The sequence below is a fragment of the Carassius auratus genome, chromosome 48, assembly GCF_003368295.1.
Source record: "Carassius auratus strain Wakin chromosome 48, ASM336829v1, whole genome shotgun sequence".
NCBI classification, from domain to species: Eukaryota; Metazoa; Chordata; class Actinopteri; order Cypriniformes; family Cyprinidae; genus Carassius; species Carassius auratus.
This window is the reverse complement of record NC_039290.1, coordinates 7,377,100-7,391,585: the sequence shown is the minus strand read 5'-3', so window position 1 is coordinate 7,391,585 and position 14,486 is coordinate 7,377,100. Positions and strand designations below refer to the sequence as shown.

Below are 14,486 nucleotides of genomic sequence, written 5' to 3'. Positions count from 1 at the left end.
GCGTTCTTTTTTTGGAAAAACCATAACAGAAGAAGAGAAGAAGAGCGTTCTCTCTCAAGGACTTTTATTATGACGAGGCTTGAGTTGACAGTTGTACACCACAGCTTTAATGAAGGTAGTCAAATAACCTTTTCTCGGGTTAATGTTTGTTCTGTCGAATCCTTTTTATATTATTTCAGCTACTAATGTCGTCAGTTTCTAAAATATTAAAATCAAATGATTTGTCTTTTGATTAAGCTGGTTCTCTCCGGAAGGCATTGCTAGCCGTTCAAGCTAATTTGCAGCTGTTTTGTTTTTATCTTACTTAAGAAAGACATTATATTGATTGTTTAATTATCGGATACAAATTAGATTTTAAAAAGTAAATACAAAGACTTAACCTTTCGGAAAATGGCATGTTCATAAGCTAGTTATGGGGAAAGTTATGTTGTTGACATCAAACTTGGAGAGAGCGTTGATCTTGTTGTCCTGTGTCTGTATAGATGTTGATTACTGTATTTTTTATAAAACAATTTCTGTAGATTGAAGGATGGAGACCAGTGGCAAACCCTCGACAGCTCAGATTGTGTTGCTGGCCACTAGCTCTGCTCTGACTGCGGTCTTATACAGCATTTACAAGAGGAAGTCGAGCCATGTAGCGAGGTTAAGGGTAAGAGAAGGTGCATTTCTTCTAATGTAACCATTACTACAAGAATCCGATCATATCTAAGCATGTTGGTTAACAGGAGGCCAAGAGGATGCCATTAAATCCAGATCTCAGAACTATCCTCGATGAAGCGCCAGGAAAATGCGTTCCTTATGCAGTTATTGAAGGTTAGCTTCTAAAATAAATCTAGTTTTGCACTGTGCTGATGTTGATACAATAATGATTTACTGAAAAACCAAAAGAGGGAAAATTTGTATTTAATTGGTGTCTAATTCTTATTATTCATGTTTTTATTTTACATTTTTTTAGGTGTTGTGCGCTCGGTGAAGGAGACCTTGAACAGTCAATTTGTAGACAACTGTAAAGGGGTCATCGAGAGGTTAACATTAAAAGAGAAGAAGATGGTGTGGAATCGAACAACACATCTATGGTACTTGTTTGTAATACATAACTGTCCATTAATGCAGTTCTAGAACTTATGCACTATATACCATGCGTATTGTACATTACAGTACAGTTTGCTTTTTAAATATTAGCATCACTAGAAAAAAATTATATTTGGCACAATATGTATTTGTCTAAAAAATTTCAGTCATGCAGATCAAAAGGTGTTAAGATATTTTTAAACATACAAATTAAAGTTTAATATAGTTTCTAATAATTATTTTCGTGATTATGTAGTTTTAATATAAATTGTCTTTTTAGTTTATCATAATTATACTTTATTTACATTATTAAATTATTACACGATCAAAAATTTGACTTGTATTTCAATATTTTAATTATTTCAATATTCATTATTGTTTTCATATAAAGTAATATTTAGTTTTAATATACTTTTTATGTGCTTTTTAAATATTTATACTTATAATGTTGAATGAATGATATAAAAGTATTAATTATACTTAATATTTTAATATTATACTTTTAAAGTTTGTTTATAATGTGATATTTTTTTAATGTGTACAAATATTTATTTTTAATCATTATGCTCCATTTACATTTTTTCACTGTGATATAATTTAAAATGATTAATATTTGTTTACATAGAGTATACTTTAAATATTTATTGTTTTAATCGTTTTATATATAACCATATGCAGCTTCAGTAATTTACAATATAAAAAAATATATTATTCACTATCAGTAATTATATGTACCTTATTTAATATCCTCTGCTAATACATATTTCTTTAAGGAATGATTGTGAAAAGGTCATCCACCAACGCACCAACACCGTGCCCTTTGACCTGGCCCCACATGATGACACTGTTCCCATGACAGTGCGAGTGGTCCGTCCACTCGATGCAGCTGAATTAGATCTGGAGACCACCTATGAGAACTTTCACCCCTCCCAGCAGTCTCTGACCAACGTCATCAGCCACTTCATCAGCGGTGAGCGTCCGCAGGGCATCCAGGAGACAGAAGAAATGCTGCGTCTGGGAGCCAGCATGACGGGCGTAGGGGAGCTTGTGCTGGACAACAACCTGGTTCGTCTTCAACCCCCTAAACAGGGCCTGCGGTACTTCCTCAGCTGCCTGGACTACGACACGCTCCTGAGTAAGCAAGAGGGTCGCCTGCGGATCTGGAGGGTCTTGACGGTGCTGTTTGGCTTGACTGCCTGCGCCACACTATTCTACCTGCTGTGGCGGCAGTACGTGCTGCGTAAGGAGCGGAGGAAAGAGCGCAGCCTGCTGGACGAGTACAGGAAGTGGCAGAGCAGACGTTTGCAGGAGCTCCACCTGACGGATGATTTGTCTCCTACTTCATGCACAATATGCTTGAGTCGTGAGCGCTCATGCGTGTTTCTAGAGTGTGGTCACGTGTGTGCCTGTGAGGAGTGCTATAGGGCCCTGCCTGAACCTAAGAAATGTCCCATATGCAGGGCTAGAATAGACCGGATTGTGCCTCTGTATAACAGCTAGAGGCTTGAATATGTAGTATGCACTTAATTTGAAATGAGGCACTTTGTGTGTGAGCACAGTGTTTCATGCGACCTAATATCAGTCGATGTAAGAATCTGCCATAAACACAATACTCAGCAGAAAAATATTCATCCAGCTTGAGTCGGGTTTTGTGTTCTGTTGATTGATCACACTGTTGGCGATTATAATGATCACTTGTGCCTGTGTGAACTGAAATTAAATACCATTTGTTATTTCACTGAAAACAGCCCATTTCAGGACTAGGAATACAATATTTTTTATTTTATTAAAACATCTGTAATACAAAGATTTATGTCTTTAATAAAAACAAATTTAAGTAAAAGCAATACAATTGATTCATATTATTTTCATTTATTATTTGGAATAAAAATATACATTTTTTGCATCACAGTGAAAATTTGAGATAAGGAATGTGCTTAGTCATGATGTAAATGTTACAATACTTAATAGTCATAAAATGTCTCAATGTCTTTACATTTTGGGGTTAAATATTGACTTCCTCACTTTAAGACATGTTAACTGGAAGTCAGTATCGTTATATTTAATTTGAAATGTTTTTTTTTTTTTACTGTTTGAGAGGGCAGAGAGAAATATTTTTTTTTCATACATTAAAAAAAATGGTCATCTGAATTATTAAATGGGAGTCTCTAAATGCCAGGGAAAGTAAAACAATCATTTTGTTCTTCAATATGCAACTTTATTGGTTTGATAATAGTTATGCTTACTATACGAACAACGTTATAATGGTTTGAAAAAAAATAAAGAACTTTTTTTCTGCAGTGGATCAGTCCGTGTGATTTCATGAGTTGTGTAACAGTCATGTAAGATAAACAACTGATATTGATATTGCTTATTCTTTGGAGTTACTTACCTTTCTTTCATATATATATATATATATGTATCTTTAATCACTGAGCTACACTTGGAAAAAAACAAAGTGAAATGGGTGGAGGTGATAGTTATCTCAGTGGCGCCTGATATAACACATTTGCATCCATAGTTTTTCTGTATATTTCCAGACTCTAAACTCACATCACATTCTGTTCATTCTGCTTTTAAATGATTGTTGTTTATTACACAGTATATAGCTATTGATTGTTGTGGATGGAGAGAGAACATGCTCGAGTAGTTGCCTTAAGAAGAAAACATCAGTCAGATGACAAAAGGAGCAGATATCTCTTACCTGATGCCGTCACAAGAACTTCTGCACGTTTCTTTGAAATTTGTACTTGTACAGTGTCCGTTTGTTGTGCAGACAGTCAAGGAAACCCTGAACAGCCTTTCTGTCAACAAATGCAAAAGGATCCTGAAAGAGAAGAGGGTGCTGAATCACGCAACAGACCATTGGTAAATGATCTACATTTGTACACAAACATTGATATTAAAATTATGAGATAAATGATTAATATTGAATGTAATTATGTAATATTACGAGTAGTCTATATGGTCCTTCTAGGGGGATGTATTCAGTTAACCTCAGTTACTGATGACGGGATGTGCTGATTTTTCCCAGCTGCCTCTAACACGAAATGTAAAGCATATTTATGTTATAAATGTCCTATATGAGTAGCTAAAGACATGAAGATTATACAGGTTGCCTCATCTGTACAGCAATACTGAATCATCCAGATAAATAGCTATGAAATCCACACCAAGATTGACAGAACAAAAGGAAACTAATTTCAGTAGACACGCTGTCACATTAAAACTGTTCATATCAAGCCTGATGCAAATTATCTTGAAATGTCTGCATACAGTATTGCTCTTTGGCACACACCCAGAAGCTTGTGAGTTGTTTTCTGCAAAGTTGACAGAAGATAACTGACCTATTTATTAATTAAATACCGTTTTCACTTTGTTCAATTGTTCAGTTTATTATTATTTGCTTAATTTTATCACCAACCAATCACACTCAAGGAAGTCATTCACTTCCTTTAATGCAAAACACAAACCATCATAGAAATTGAGCAGTTCTATTCTCATGTAATGAAACAATAAGTGTAAATAAGAGTGATGTAAGAACAATTGAAAGTAGGCTATAATGATAATAATAAGGTTTTAAAGTTCATAATGAAAATACTAGAAGGAACATTACTGTTTATTTTTGTATTATTTTTTTCTTTTTATTATTATTTATTTTATTTTTTTTGTGCTTAGAACGTTCAAAGCATCCAGTTTTTTAAAGGATTTAAATAATTGAATGATTTACACCTCAAATAAAACATTTCTGTAGATAAGAATTAAAGGTGTTGTAGGATTGAGTGGTTGAACTACTGTAAAAGAACAAATATACATTTTTACTTAAAACCTCTGAGTATTACAGTCCAAGTTAACAATATTGGACTTGACACAAACAGGAACAAGCACATTTGATGATGAATGAAATGAAATATGCTGTGTTTTCCGTCAACTGGAAACCCTGGGTGCCGAAATCCAACTGGGTAAACTGGCAGTGGGCGGGTTTCGCAGAACCCAATCAAAGACGGCATTCCGGCCTAGAACTGAACAATTTCAAGGGTTTTTCAGATAAACAAATATGTTAAGTTTGCATGTTTCTTATTTATCTGCAAACATATTATGGTATTTTTATGCTTTTGTAGAGTCAAAATCTTACATACTGCACCTTTAAAGGTACAATTTGTAACATATTTGCAGTAAAATATCCAAAAACCACTAGGCTAGTGTTATAAATTTTGGCCAGCTGATTACTAACAATGTCTCTAATGTTTTCAACTATTTATAAATCATGCGAAAATTCCCATTCTAAACAGTGACACGGGGCAGTGCAGTCGCCTGTCGATGACGTTAGTTACCCTTTGTTTCCGCCTTTACTGACGTAGAAACCACATGACAACAGTGTCGAAGACAAATGCGGAAGTAGCTTTGCGACAAACTTCAACTAGAAAGAGATGACGATCTCGCTCGTGTTTTACTCGATAGTTGAGTTGTTTTGATTCGTATCTTAACAGAAAACGTATGCTATTATAACGATCAACAAGATTAGAACTATGGAGCATACACACCAAACGCAGGGGATCGCGTCTCTAGACAAGCGCGAAGACGCGTCTGATCCATCGTCTGATCTCGTTTTTACATTGACTTAGTATGTAATCTACTCGCGCAAATCATTGAACGTTGATCTTTCCGTCTGATTGATGGTCGCCAGCGCTTGGGTAGAAGACAGCGAATCCCATCATTCCACGCTCCTTCTTAGCGTCATCAAACCACGCGATTGTTATTGTTTTGATAGTGCGCCCTCTCGTGGCAGGTCCTACAATCTGTACCTTTAATATAAATGAATATTGAAAAGTTTGAGGTCTGTTTTTGTTCTAAATGTTTTAAAAATGTATTTTCTTGGTTATGTGAACGTTTTTCACAACATTTGACTTTATTATTGTGCAAACATTATGGTTCCAACTTTGTCAGCAATTGCTTCTTTTTGCTCTGCTTGTTCCTATGGCATGACTTGGACATCTGTAAAATATCTTTTTCGAAATGCTGTATTTTGCCAGCTTGACTGGTGTAGGCAAGATGGTGCAAGACATCAACCTGGTTTGTGTTCCAGCTCCGGACATACAGCATTTCCTCACTCATTACTCCATCCTGAAGAAGCAGGAGAGTCACCTGTGGTTCTGCAGGCTCTTGAAGATGATGTTCGGTCTGACCGTCTGTGCCATCTTCCTCTACATGCTGCGCAGGAAACCGAGGAGAAGAGTTAGGAAGTTCAGACATATACAGGAGCTGTTCAGAATAATCCAGTCTGTCAGAGTTCAAACCAGACTCGTTTCTGAAGATATTGTTTAGAAGCTGCTGGTTAAGAAGTGCTTTAATCTTTATTAAACGTGACTTTCTAAATCGCTATTAAAAAACTATTGCTTTGATATTAGATATGCATATTTTACAAACAATATTATAAAACATGTTAATGATTAAATTGTATGTACATTTCTCTAGTTTCGTTTAAATGCACATGTAACAATAGAGTACTACTGTATCTGGCCAATAGATGGAGATAAATACCTGTCTAGCTGTACCATCACAGTTCAATAATATCACTATGGGTTGGTTAGTCCTGATATAACAATCGAAATAAAGATTTTAAACCATTCAAACCACCTCAAGTCTTCAAGACTTCTCTAGCTTGAGTAATAACTACTTATAAACTCATATAAACCACTAATAAGACGCAAATTATTTATGTCTTGATTGTAACTTTCTATAGCCTTACACCATTCAAGTATCTACTGTATAAATAATGTTATTAGTCTACAAGAATATTACTATGAGTATGAATAGGACTTTGAATTAACATGAACATCATATAATGGCAGTTGATGTTCTTAATAAAAGCATTACAGAAGAAATCTAGCTTTATATTTTCTTTTCACTGTAGCTTTACTACACATTATGAATTGTTATTAATTTTAATAAAAGCAATGGTAAAAATGTCACTCACATTGTCATTATTATAATATATTAAACTCAACTATTATATTAATTCCTGTAATTCTGTAAAAAAAAAAAAAAAAAAAAAAACATCAGCAGTGTATTTTTATGGTGAACGCAGTGGCCAGTTCTTATTTTCCCCAAACATATTTCACAAAACAGTGCCAGTCTCCCTGGGTTGTAAAAGGCACAATGGTGATTCTTTTATTTATTTCAAGGAATATTTTACCGAATAATAAAACAATTCTGAAAATCTACTCACCCTCAGGCCATCCAAGATGTAGATGAGTTTGTTTCTTCATCAGAACAGATTTGGAGAACGGTAGCAATCCATCACTTGCTCACCAGTGTATCCTCTGCAGTGAATGGGTGCCGTCAGAATGAGAGTTCATATTGTTTCTTGCACGACAACACAACATCAAAAGACATTAATTGATGGTGTGGCCTACTTGTGGATAATTTTTTTATCATCTGCTTGGACTCTCATTCTGACGGCACCCATTCACCACAGATGATCAATTGGTTAGCAAGTGATGTAAGATAAAATTTATTTTCAGTTCTGATAAAGAAACAAACTCATCTTGGATGGCCCAAGGGTAAGCAAATTTTAAGCATATTTTCTTTTTTGGCTCAACTATTCCTTTATACTCATGGGATTTGAACCGACAATCTAACCCATGCCACCCTTATGCATGTTTTGAGTTCTTACTTGCTCAAGGAAAATGCTTATACAGCATCAATCGACCCTAAATTATTCAAATATGTTTCACTACCAAGCCACAGGCACCCACATGCAAAAACACAATTGTGACAATCTTCTGGTTGGCAATGATGTTAAGTCACGAATCAACCCTAGTGGGATTCAAACCCACATCCTTTTGGACAATCTGAACCACAACAGCCAAGAGCTGCAGGCAGCAGTGTGAGGTGGAGGGAGGGGGATGGAGCTTCTGCTTGCAGCACCGAGTCTGACTGACGTCTCTCTGCTCTCTGAGGACACGAGTGTGTGTTTTTGCAACGCGCTCCTGCTTTGCATCTACATCAGTTTTTCCGAATGACTCCTGCTCATCGATTGGAAAACTGAAAGTGGCTCCCGTGGTTTGAAGGTAAAATACAGCTGCGTCTGATCGTGACAGCTGAGATTTCCGCAGGTTTGCAGAGCTCGTTAGTGATCGATTCTTCCTGTATCTCGTGATCGATTATTGCGAACGGGATCATGTCAGAAGTGCTGCCTTACGACGAGAGCATCTCTCATTATGGTGATGATGGAGATGAAGAGCAGCTGTCCCTCACCTGTCGCCTGCAGAACAACAGCAGTAACTTCTTCAGTACTGCGCAGAACAAACGAGCTCCGAAACTCGGACAGATCGGACGCAGTAAGAGAGGTGAGAAAAAACTACGTATTTACGTTTTTTCGTAGGTGAAAGTACCGGGGAAAAAGAGGAGGGGGGGGGGGGGCATATTAATGAGTCGTACTAATATGCTTAGTTTCCACTATTTCTTTTAGTATGAAACCATCCCTTAAATATGCAAATGTATAGCATCACGTGATGATGTCAGAGTGATTCATTTGAACCTAATTGCCTGCCTGTGACTTAATCAGTTTTCATCTAGTGGCAAATTGTTATATATATATATATATATATATATATATATATATATATATATATATATATATATATATATATATATATATATAATAAATGTATTTTATATTTTTTAATTAACAACAGTGATTGAAATTAATATTCAATTTATTAAAGCCATGTATTAATCTCAAGTCAGTGTTTTTAAGCATTTTGCATTTATTAAAAAAACTAATGGCAGTATAATTGAAACAATATATTTTATTTATTAACTTTTTTTTAATAGTTAACTTTTAACTTTTTTTAATTTATCAGATCATCATTCATCAAAGCTCAGTAAATATTGCTCAAAGCACAGAGACAAAGATTTCCTTTAAATTTCACCAAGCTGACTGCTCACTAAAAAAACTCCCACAGATCATGTTTTCATGCCATTTAAGTCTTATTTTGATGTAATAAAGGGGTAATATCCAAGCGGCAACCTCCCACTCTCTCTCATGAAGCCAACCAGGAAGTGACTAAAACTGCAATTCATCGACTGGCTCCCAAAGAGAGTCAATCCCATAGACTCCCCATGTCAAAACGCCCAACTTTACAGCAAAAAACAAAAACAAAAAAACAACAACGTTTACAGCCTGGTGCAAAAAGATTATTTTGGTCTATATAGCTAAATTTGCCTTTCATGACAACTGTGAAGGGGTGATTTTTTTTTTATAACTCATCCGTTTAAATTATATTGAAGGTGCTGTAGGGAACTTTTGTAAAAAAAATATTTTTTACATATTTATTAAACACAGTAGAATATGAGAGAGATAATCTGTGAAAAAATCAAGCTCCTCTGGCTCCTCCCAGTGGTCCTATTGCCATTTGCAGAAACTCCATCGCTCCCGGTAAGAAACAACCAATCAGAGCTGCGGTCCGTAACTTTGTTTGTGTTCAAAATGTAGAAAAATGTATATAATAAGCGAGTACACCATGAATCCATTTTCCAAACCATGTTTTTGGCTTGTCCTGAATCATTAGGGTGCACCTATAATAAGTGTTTATATTCGGACTATTTCGGCGGTTTATATTCGGACTAATTCGGCGGAGTAACCCAGTACCTTTGTGATTCTTCATAGACATAAACAGAGAGAAGTAGTTCCGGCTACGATGTTCTTCCGCAAGACGCAAGTAGTTCTGTTTATTAACCACTAGAGCGTCAAAAGTTCCCTACCGCAGATTTAAGCCTTAAATTTCTGCATTTTTAAGGGAATGTCCACTTGAGTGACAGGTGGATTGATGCTGCAAAACAAAAATTAATTTCGATACCCCCCCCCCCCCCCCCCCCATACAGGATTTTTAAAAAACTGAACATAAACAGTCAAATCTTAATAAGCAACATGGTATTGTTGGTATTAATTTTAATACTTATTAACTAATAAATGCAAATATAATAAAAAAAATAAAATAATTAATATTCATAACACATTTCCAAATTATATTTGTAAATTAGAATTAAAATTAAAACCATTGTGTAGCTACATGCCTGTATAGCCTATATAAATATATAGCCTATGATTGTGCAATCCCTTGTTGCTAAGACATTGATCTCAGACATACATAATTATTACGTTTTGCATTTGGATGCATGTTTAAATATCAAAGACAACTTTTTGCCTTTGTCTATTTTTGATTAGATGCTATTTTAATCTTTGATTTCAGGTGTCAGTTTTTGCATTATTATTACAGTCAAACCTATAAATCCTTTTTTCCCTACAATTACAAAACACACTGATCATTTAACAATGCATTGGACAATGAATGTGTATTGTAGAGGCAAAATACAAATCATAAACATCATAAAATATAATAAAAACGTCATAAAATATAAATCAACATCGTAAAATGCTGAAGATAGTGTGTAGTTATATTTTGCTTCTATACACATATAGGCTACTAGCCTGGTAATACCAGACTCTGCTACTTCACTTTGCTTCGTAGACAGAGTACAGAAGCGAAATTAAATTGAGCGGAAGTAGGAAATCTGACGTAGTCAGGCTAATAGGCTACACACTGAGCAATATAAATCTTTACATTTCACAGCGTGATTTCTCGACTGCCACAAAATACAGATTTGTGCACTTTTTACTACAGTTTTCTGATTAGTTTTACCAATGGCATAGGAATCGTCAGATTGACAACTCTAGCCCATGTGTTGGGGGAATCATAAAACTGCTTAAAGATGTTTTTTTGTTTTTTTGTAATTTCTTCATGGACATCATGTTTGACCCCAGTGCCTCTTGTGAATTCTCTTTCAGTTGTCATAGAAGACGACAGAATTGATGAAGTCCTGAACAACACGGCAGAGAAGTCATCGGCGGGAGTGTAGCGCACAGGGACATCGTTAAAGCGGAAGGAATTCGTGGGTTATGTGCATTCTGCGTCGAAAGCACCTTGCAGTCCCTCTTAGTATGGGTTGAATTACACGGTGAGGCAGCAGGCGAGGAGAACGTCCTGCTGCGGGCATCCAAACGGAGGAAGCGGCTTTCTCTCTTTAAGGGCATGTTTCATATCCCTTCTTATAAAGTGACATCCTACACTGGACAAACAAGTCCTATGTTGTTTAATACATGTGGAGTTGGTCTGTTGTGGTCCAGATTCAGTTTATATTGTGAGAGGAATGCATTGATATCACAAGCACAAATCTGACAACTTTCATTCTTTATTTGTCTGAGACTAAGCACTTGGTTTCTCCATATCTTTTTTGTGCACAATGAAAGTGTTTTTCACTTTAAATATCCTAATTATTATCTCTTGGATACATTTTTGTTCTTTTGCCGAGTTGACAGACTGAGCAAATGTTTTTTATAGGATGAGAGAGGAAAGACTACTTTTTTTTTTAAATACATTTTTTCATGTTGCATATTGTGTATTTTTGATGTGGCTGCAAACTGCTTAGCCTGAGTTCAAAGGCTTATTTTCATATCAAAGAGCTCCTTCTGAAAAAAAAAAATGCTTATTTGAGTTGTATTCGTAGCACTTTCAAACGTAGTTGTTATAAATGGATTTTGATTACTTCTGTGCCAAATTTTTGCAGAATATGCCAGTCGACTTGTGTTTCTGTTCACCCAAGTAATGTGAAGTTTTTCAAGCCTGCCTCTCATATATGTTTCAGGGCTTTTTTAACTGCTGTTTTGCATGAGACGGGCACAAACGCCTCCTTCTGTGGCAGTGAGCTACTAATTTATTTACAGTAATGTTGCTCTGAATGACAAGCCTCACACTCTTGAATATTGTGTATGTTGCACTTCTCTGTACTGTTAAACAGGGCTATATTTGCAATGAAATATATGACCATTAAAATCTGATTATATAACAGAACTCCACCACCCTCACTGTACGCTATGTGAAATTTCGTCCCTTTGTTGAAAATGGCACTTCGGCCTTGATTTCCTTGTTTTATCGATTGTAACGTGGCGTATTTCTGAAACAAATGTTTTCCAATTAAACAGGCCTGTTCGGATGTAACAGTCTCGAGTTGTCGAGTCAGTAACGAGGAATGCATTTCAGCTGTTTAACCAGAAGCATGTGCTTCAGTCTGCTTGTTTTGCTCTTAAAAGGTATATTCTACTTTCAATACAAGTTAATAAATAAATAGCTGGAAACAAAATCTGTGTTTATAATGAATGCTTTTGCAATAAATGTATATAAAGTCAGGTATTGCGCTGAAATAGATGTTAAAATACCAAGTATCTAAATATAACCTTGAGATTTAAATTCTTGCACTGTACAATTTCAAGTAAATGCTGTCCGCTATAATTCATTAAACCTAAAGGAAAACGTATCAAGGTTTACACTAAGCAGCTCAACTGTTTTCAACACTGATAATAAGAAATGTTTCTTGAGCAAATCAGCATATTAGAATGCTTTCTAAAGGATCATGTGACACTGAGGCCTGGAGGAATGATACTGAAACAGAAAAGTGTCATTAAATGAAAAGTTTTCTGCTGAAAAGCACCAAGTCAAGTGAAATGAAAGAGTAGTTCTTCCCTACCAGATCATTAGGACCCCCCGGATGAGCAGGTAATCAGGTGAGAGAAACGTCACAGTTCAATCTCTCTTTATACTTAAAAGTTTCAATGGCTCCATTCGGATGACTACTGGGGTCACTTACTCAATTACAACATTTCCACCCTATTTTCTCAAAGGAAATGAAGCAGAGCAGCTTAAATAAGCAGTTTATATAGAAAACATGAGGCTGCAGGGGAAATAGCAAAGAAGAAAGTGAAGTACTGTCTGAAAAGCTGTGCAGTATCTGCTCTCTCTCCCACATTACTGAACTCTCTCTAGTCAGAAGTGAGCTGAACGTACTTAGAAAGCACTAGAACAACTTTACAAACAGAGTTCAGTTTTTTTACTTTCATTTTTATTTAAACTGCTGAGTGCATGAGGAACAAGAAGGTGCTGTTCCTTCTCTGAACACTTACGCCACATTATGCTGCTGAAATGATTTACTTTTAATCACAACTGAACAGCACCATGAGGAACAAATAAGTCTGAGAAAATCAGAGAGACACAGCCCTTTTCACACAGTAATACCAGTAAATTACTGTAAGATTACCAGAACGACTTTACCGGTAAATACAAAAACAAGCAACAACTTTCCATCAGTTTCAAAATACATCATTTGTAAACAGGGGTATTCACGTTGTTTTAAGTCTCGTGTCGAACATTCACATTCTTGCAGTTGCTTTTGGCCCAGAGACATCATTTTAGAGACTTCAAACCAAACTTGTCCAGCGAACGTCTGTATACCAGTAATCTTGTTCTGCATTCACACAGAGCAGATTTCCAGTAATTTACTGGTAATGTAACAACTTTCTTACACCAGCAAATTGCCAGAACAACTCAGTATTTTGTAAAAGCTCCTGTTCACACATAAACTCTTAAGGGTAATTTACCGGTATTTTCCCAGAAATTTGTCTAATATACTTGAGTCTGTAATAACTCTTTTGTTCTCCATATTACTGTACAATTTCTATAAAATTTTTACATTTTAATGAAAAAAAAAATGTTACTGATGACTTTAAGTTCTTTTTTTTTCTTCTTCTTCTTCTTTTTTTTTTATGGGGGGTTCCTTAATGCTTATGGGAGGTCCGGGACTGTAGAAAATGAACACATTGTGACACAAAAATAAGAAAACAAAAGTGTTATTGTGTGTGGGCATCTCATTAGAGCTCCAGCAGATGATGCAGAGCTGCACTTCTCTTCCTTCATTATTTTGTCCACTCTCTACACATAGAAGTGCTAACGGTACAGTTGGCTGCCATGGCAACAGATGCGCTCAGCGCTGTCTTGGAGCAGCTATGTGAGCAAAAACCCCAATTGGCGCCTTTTCGCCATGCAAATAATCCAGCTTTGCCATGTGTTTTATTATTCCGCACTTAAGCTGGCAGCCGTCTCGCGAGCGTCAGCTCTGAATGCTCTCAAAAGCCACGTGGTTCAATATTCAATAAAAGACACCCGAATGCATCTTTAAAGTGAAAATTCACCTAAAATGGAAAAACATTTACTTGATTTAGATTTAACATTTAGATTTAGATTTAACATGTAACATTTAGGTGTAACATTTAATATTTAACTATTTAAAATATCTCTAAGTTGACAAATATTGTTGTAAATGTGCTAAAAGGTGACCGTCAAAAATTCATACCAGTTTTTTAAACATTGTTTAAACTAAATGTGACAAAATGTTGCTGTTATTTTCAGCATGAGCAGCTTTACAAAGGGCAACCGATAAACCGACTTTAAGGCCTTATTGTATAGTCTTTGTCATAATATAATATATTTGTAAATATTGTAATTTATATATGAAGCTCC

General features: G+C 35.6%; 2 protein-coding genes across 2 annotated transcripts; both read left to right on the top strand.

Moving 5' to 3' along the window:
• Window positions 1–3,371, top strand: LOC113065695 (mitochondrial ubiquitin ligase activator of NFKB 1-like). Its single transcript, XM_026237161.1, has 5 exons — window positions 1–115; window positions 522–649; window positions 726–813; window positions 956–1,076; window positions 1,845–3,371. Exons 2-5 carry the CDS (start codon window positions 530–532, stop codon window positions 2,569–2,571), a joined length of 1,056 nt encoding a protein of 351 aa, XP_026092946.1. The 5' UTR covers window positions 1–115; window positions 522–529; the 3' UTR covers window positions 2,572–3,371.
• Window positions 3,372–7,942: 4,571 nt separating this feature from the next.
• LOC113065363 (calcium/calmodulin-dependent protein kinase II inhibitor 2-like) lies at window positions 7,943–11,429 on the top strand. Its single transcript, XM_026236585.1, has 2 exons — window positions 7,943–8,423; window positions 10,925–11,429. Exons 1-2 carry the CDS (start codon window positions 8,255–8,257, stop codon window positions 10,993–10,995), a joined length of 240 nt encoding a protein of 79 aa, XP_026092370.1. The 5' UTR covers window positions 7,943–8,254; the 3' UTR covers window positions 10,996–11,429.
• The last annotated feature ends 3,057 nt before the right edge of the window (window positions 11,430–14,486 follow it).

What these genes read in the sequence shown, in the direction of transcription:
- LOC113065695 (XM_026237161.1), top strand. Translation starts at nt 530, where the DNA reads ATGGAGACCAGTGGCAAACCCTCGACAGCTCAGATTGTGTTGCTGGCC. An exon ending in GCCATGTAGCGAGGTTAAGG is followed by an intron (nt 650 to 725) that starts GTAAGAGAAGGT and finishes GTTGGTTAACAG; the next exon opens with GAGGCCAAGAGGATGCCATT. An exon ending in AATCGAACAACACATCTATG is followed by an intron (nt 1,077 to 1,844) that starts GTACTTGTTTGT and finishes TATTTCTTTAAG; the next exon opens with GAATGATTGTGAAAAGGTCA.
- LOC113065363 (XM_026236585.1), top strand. Translation starts at nt 8,255, where the DNA reads ATGTCAGAAGTGCTGCCTTACGACGAGAGCATCTCTCATTATGGTGAT. An exon ending in GATCGGACGCAGTAAGAGAG is followed by an intron (nt 8,424 to 10,924) that starts GTGAGAAAAAAC and finishes ATTCTCTTTCAG; the next exon opens with TTGTCATAGAAGACGACAGA.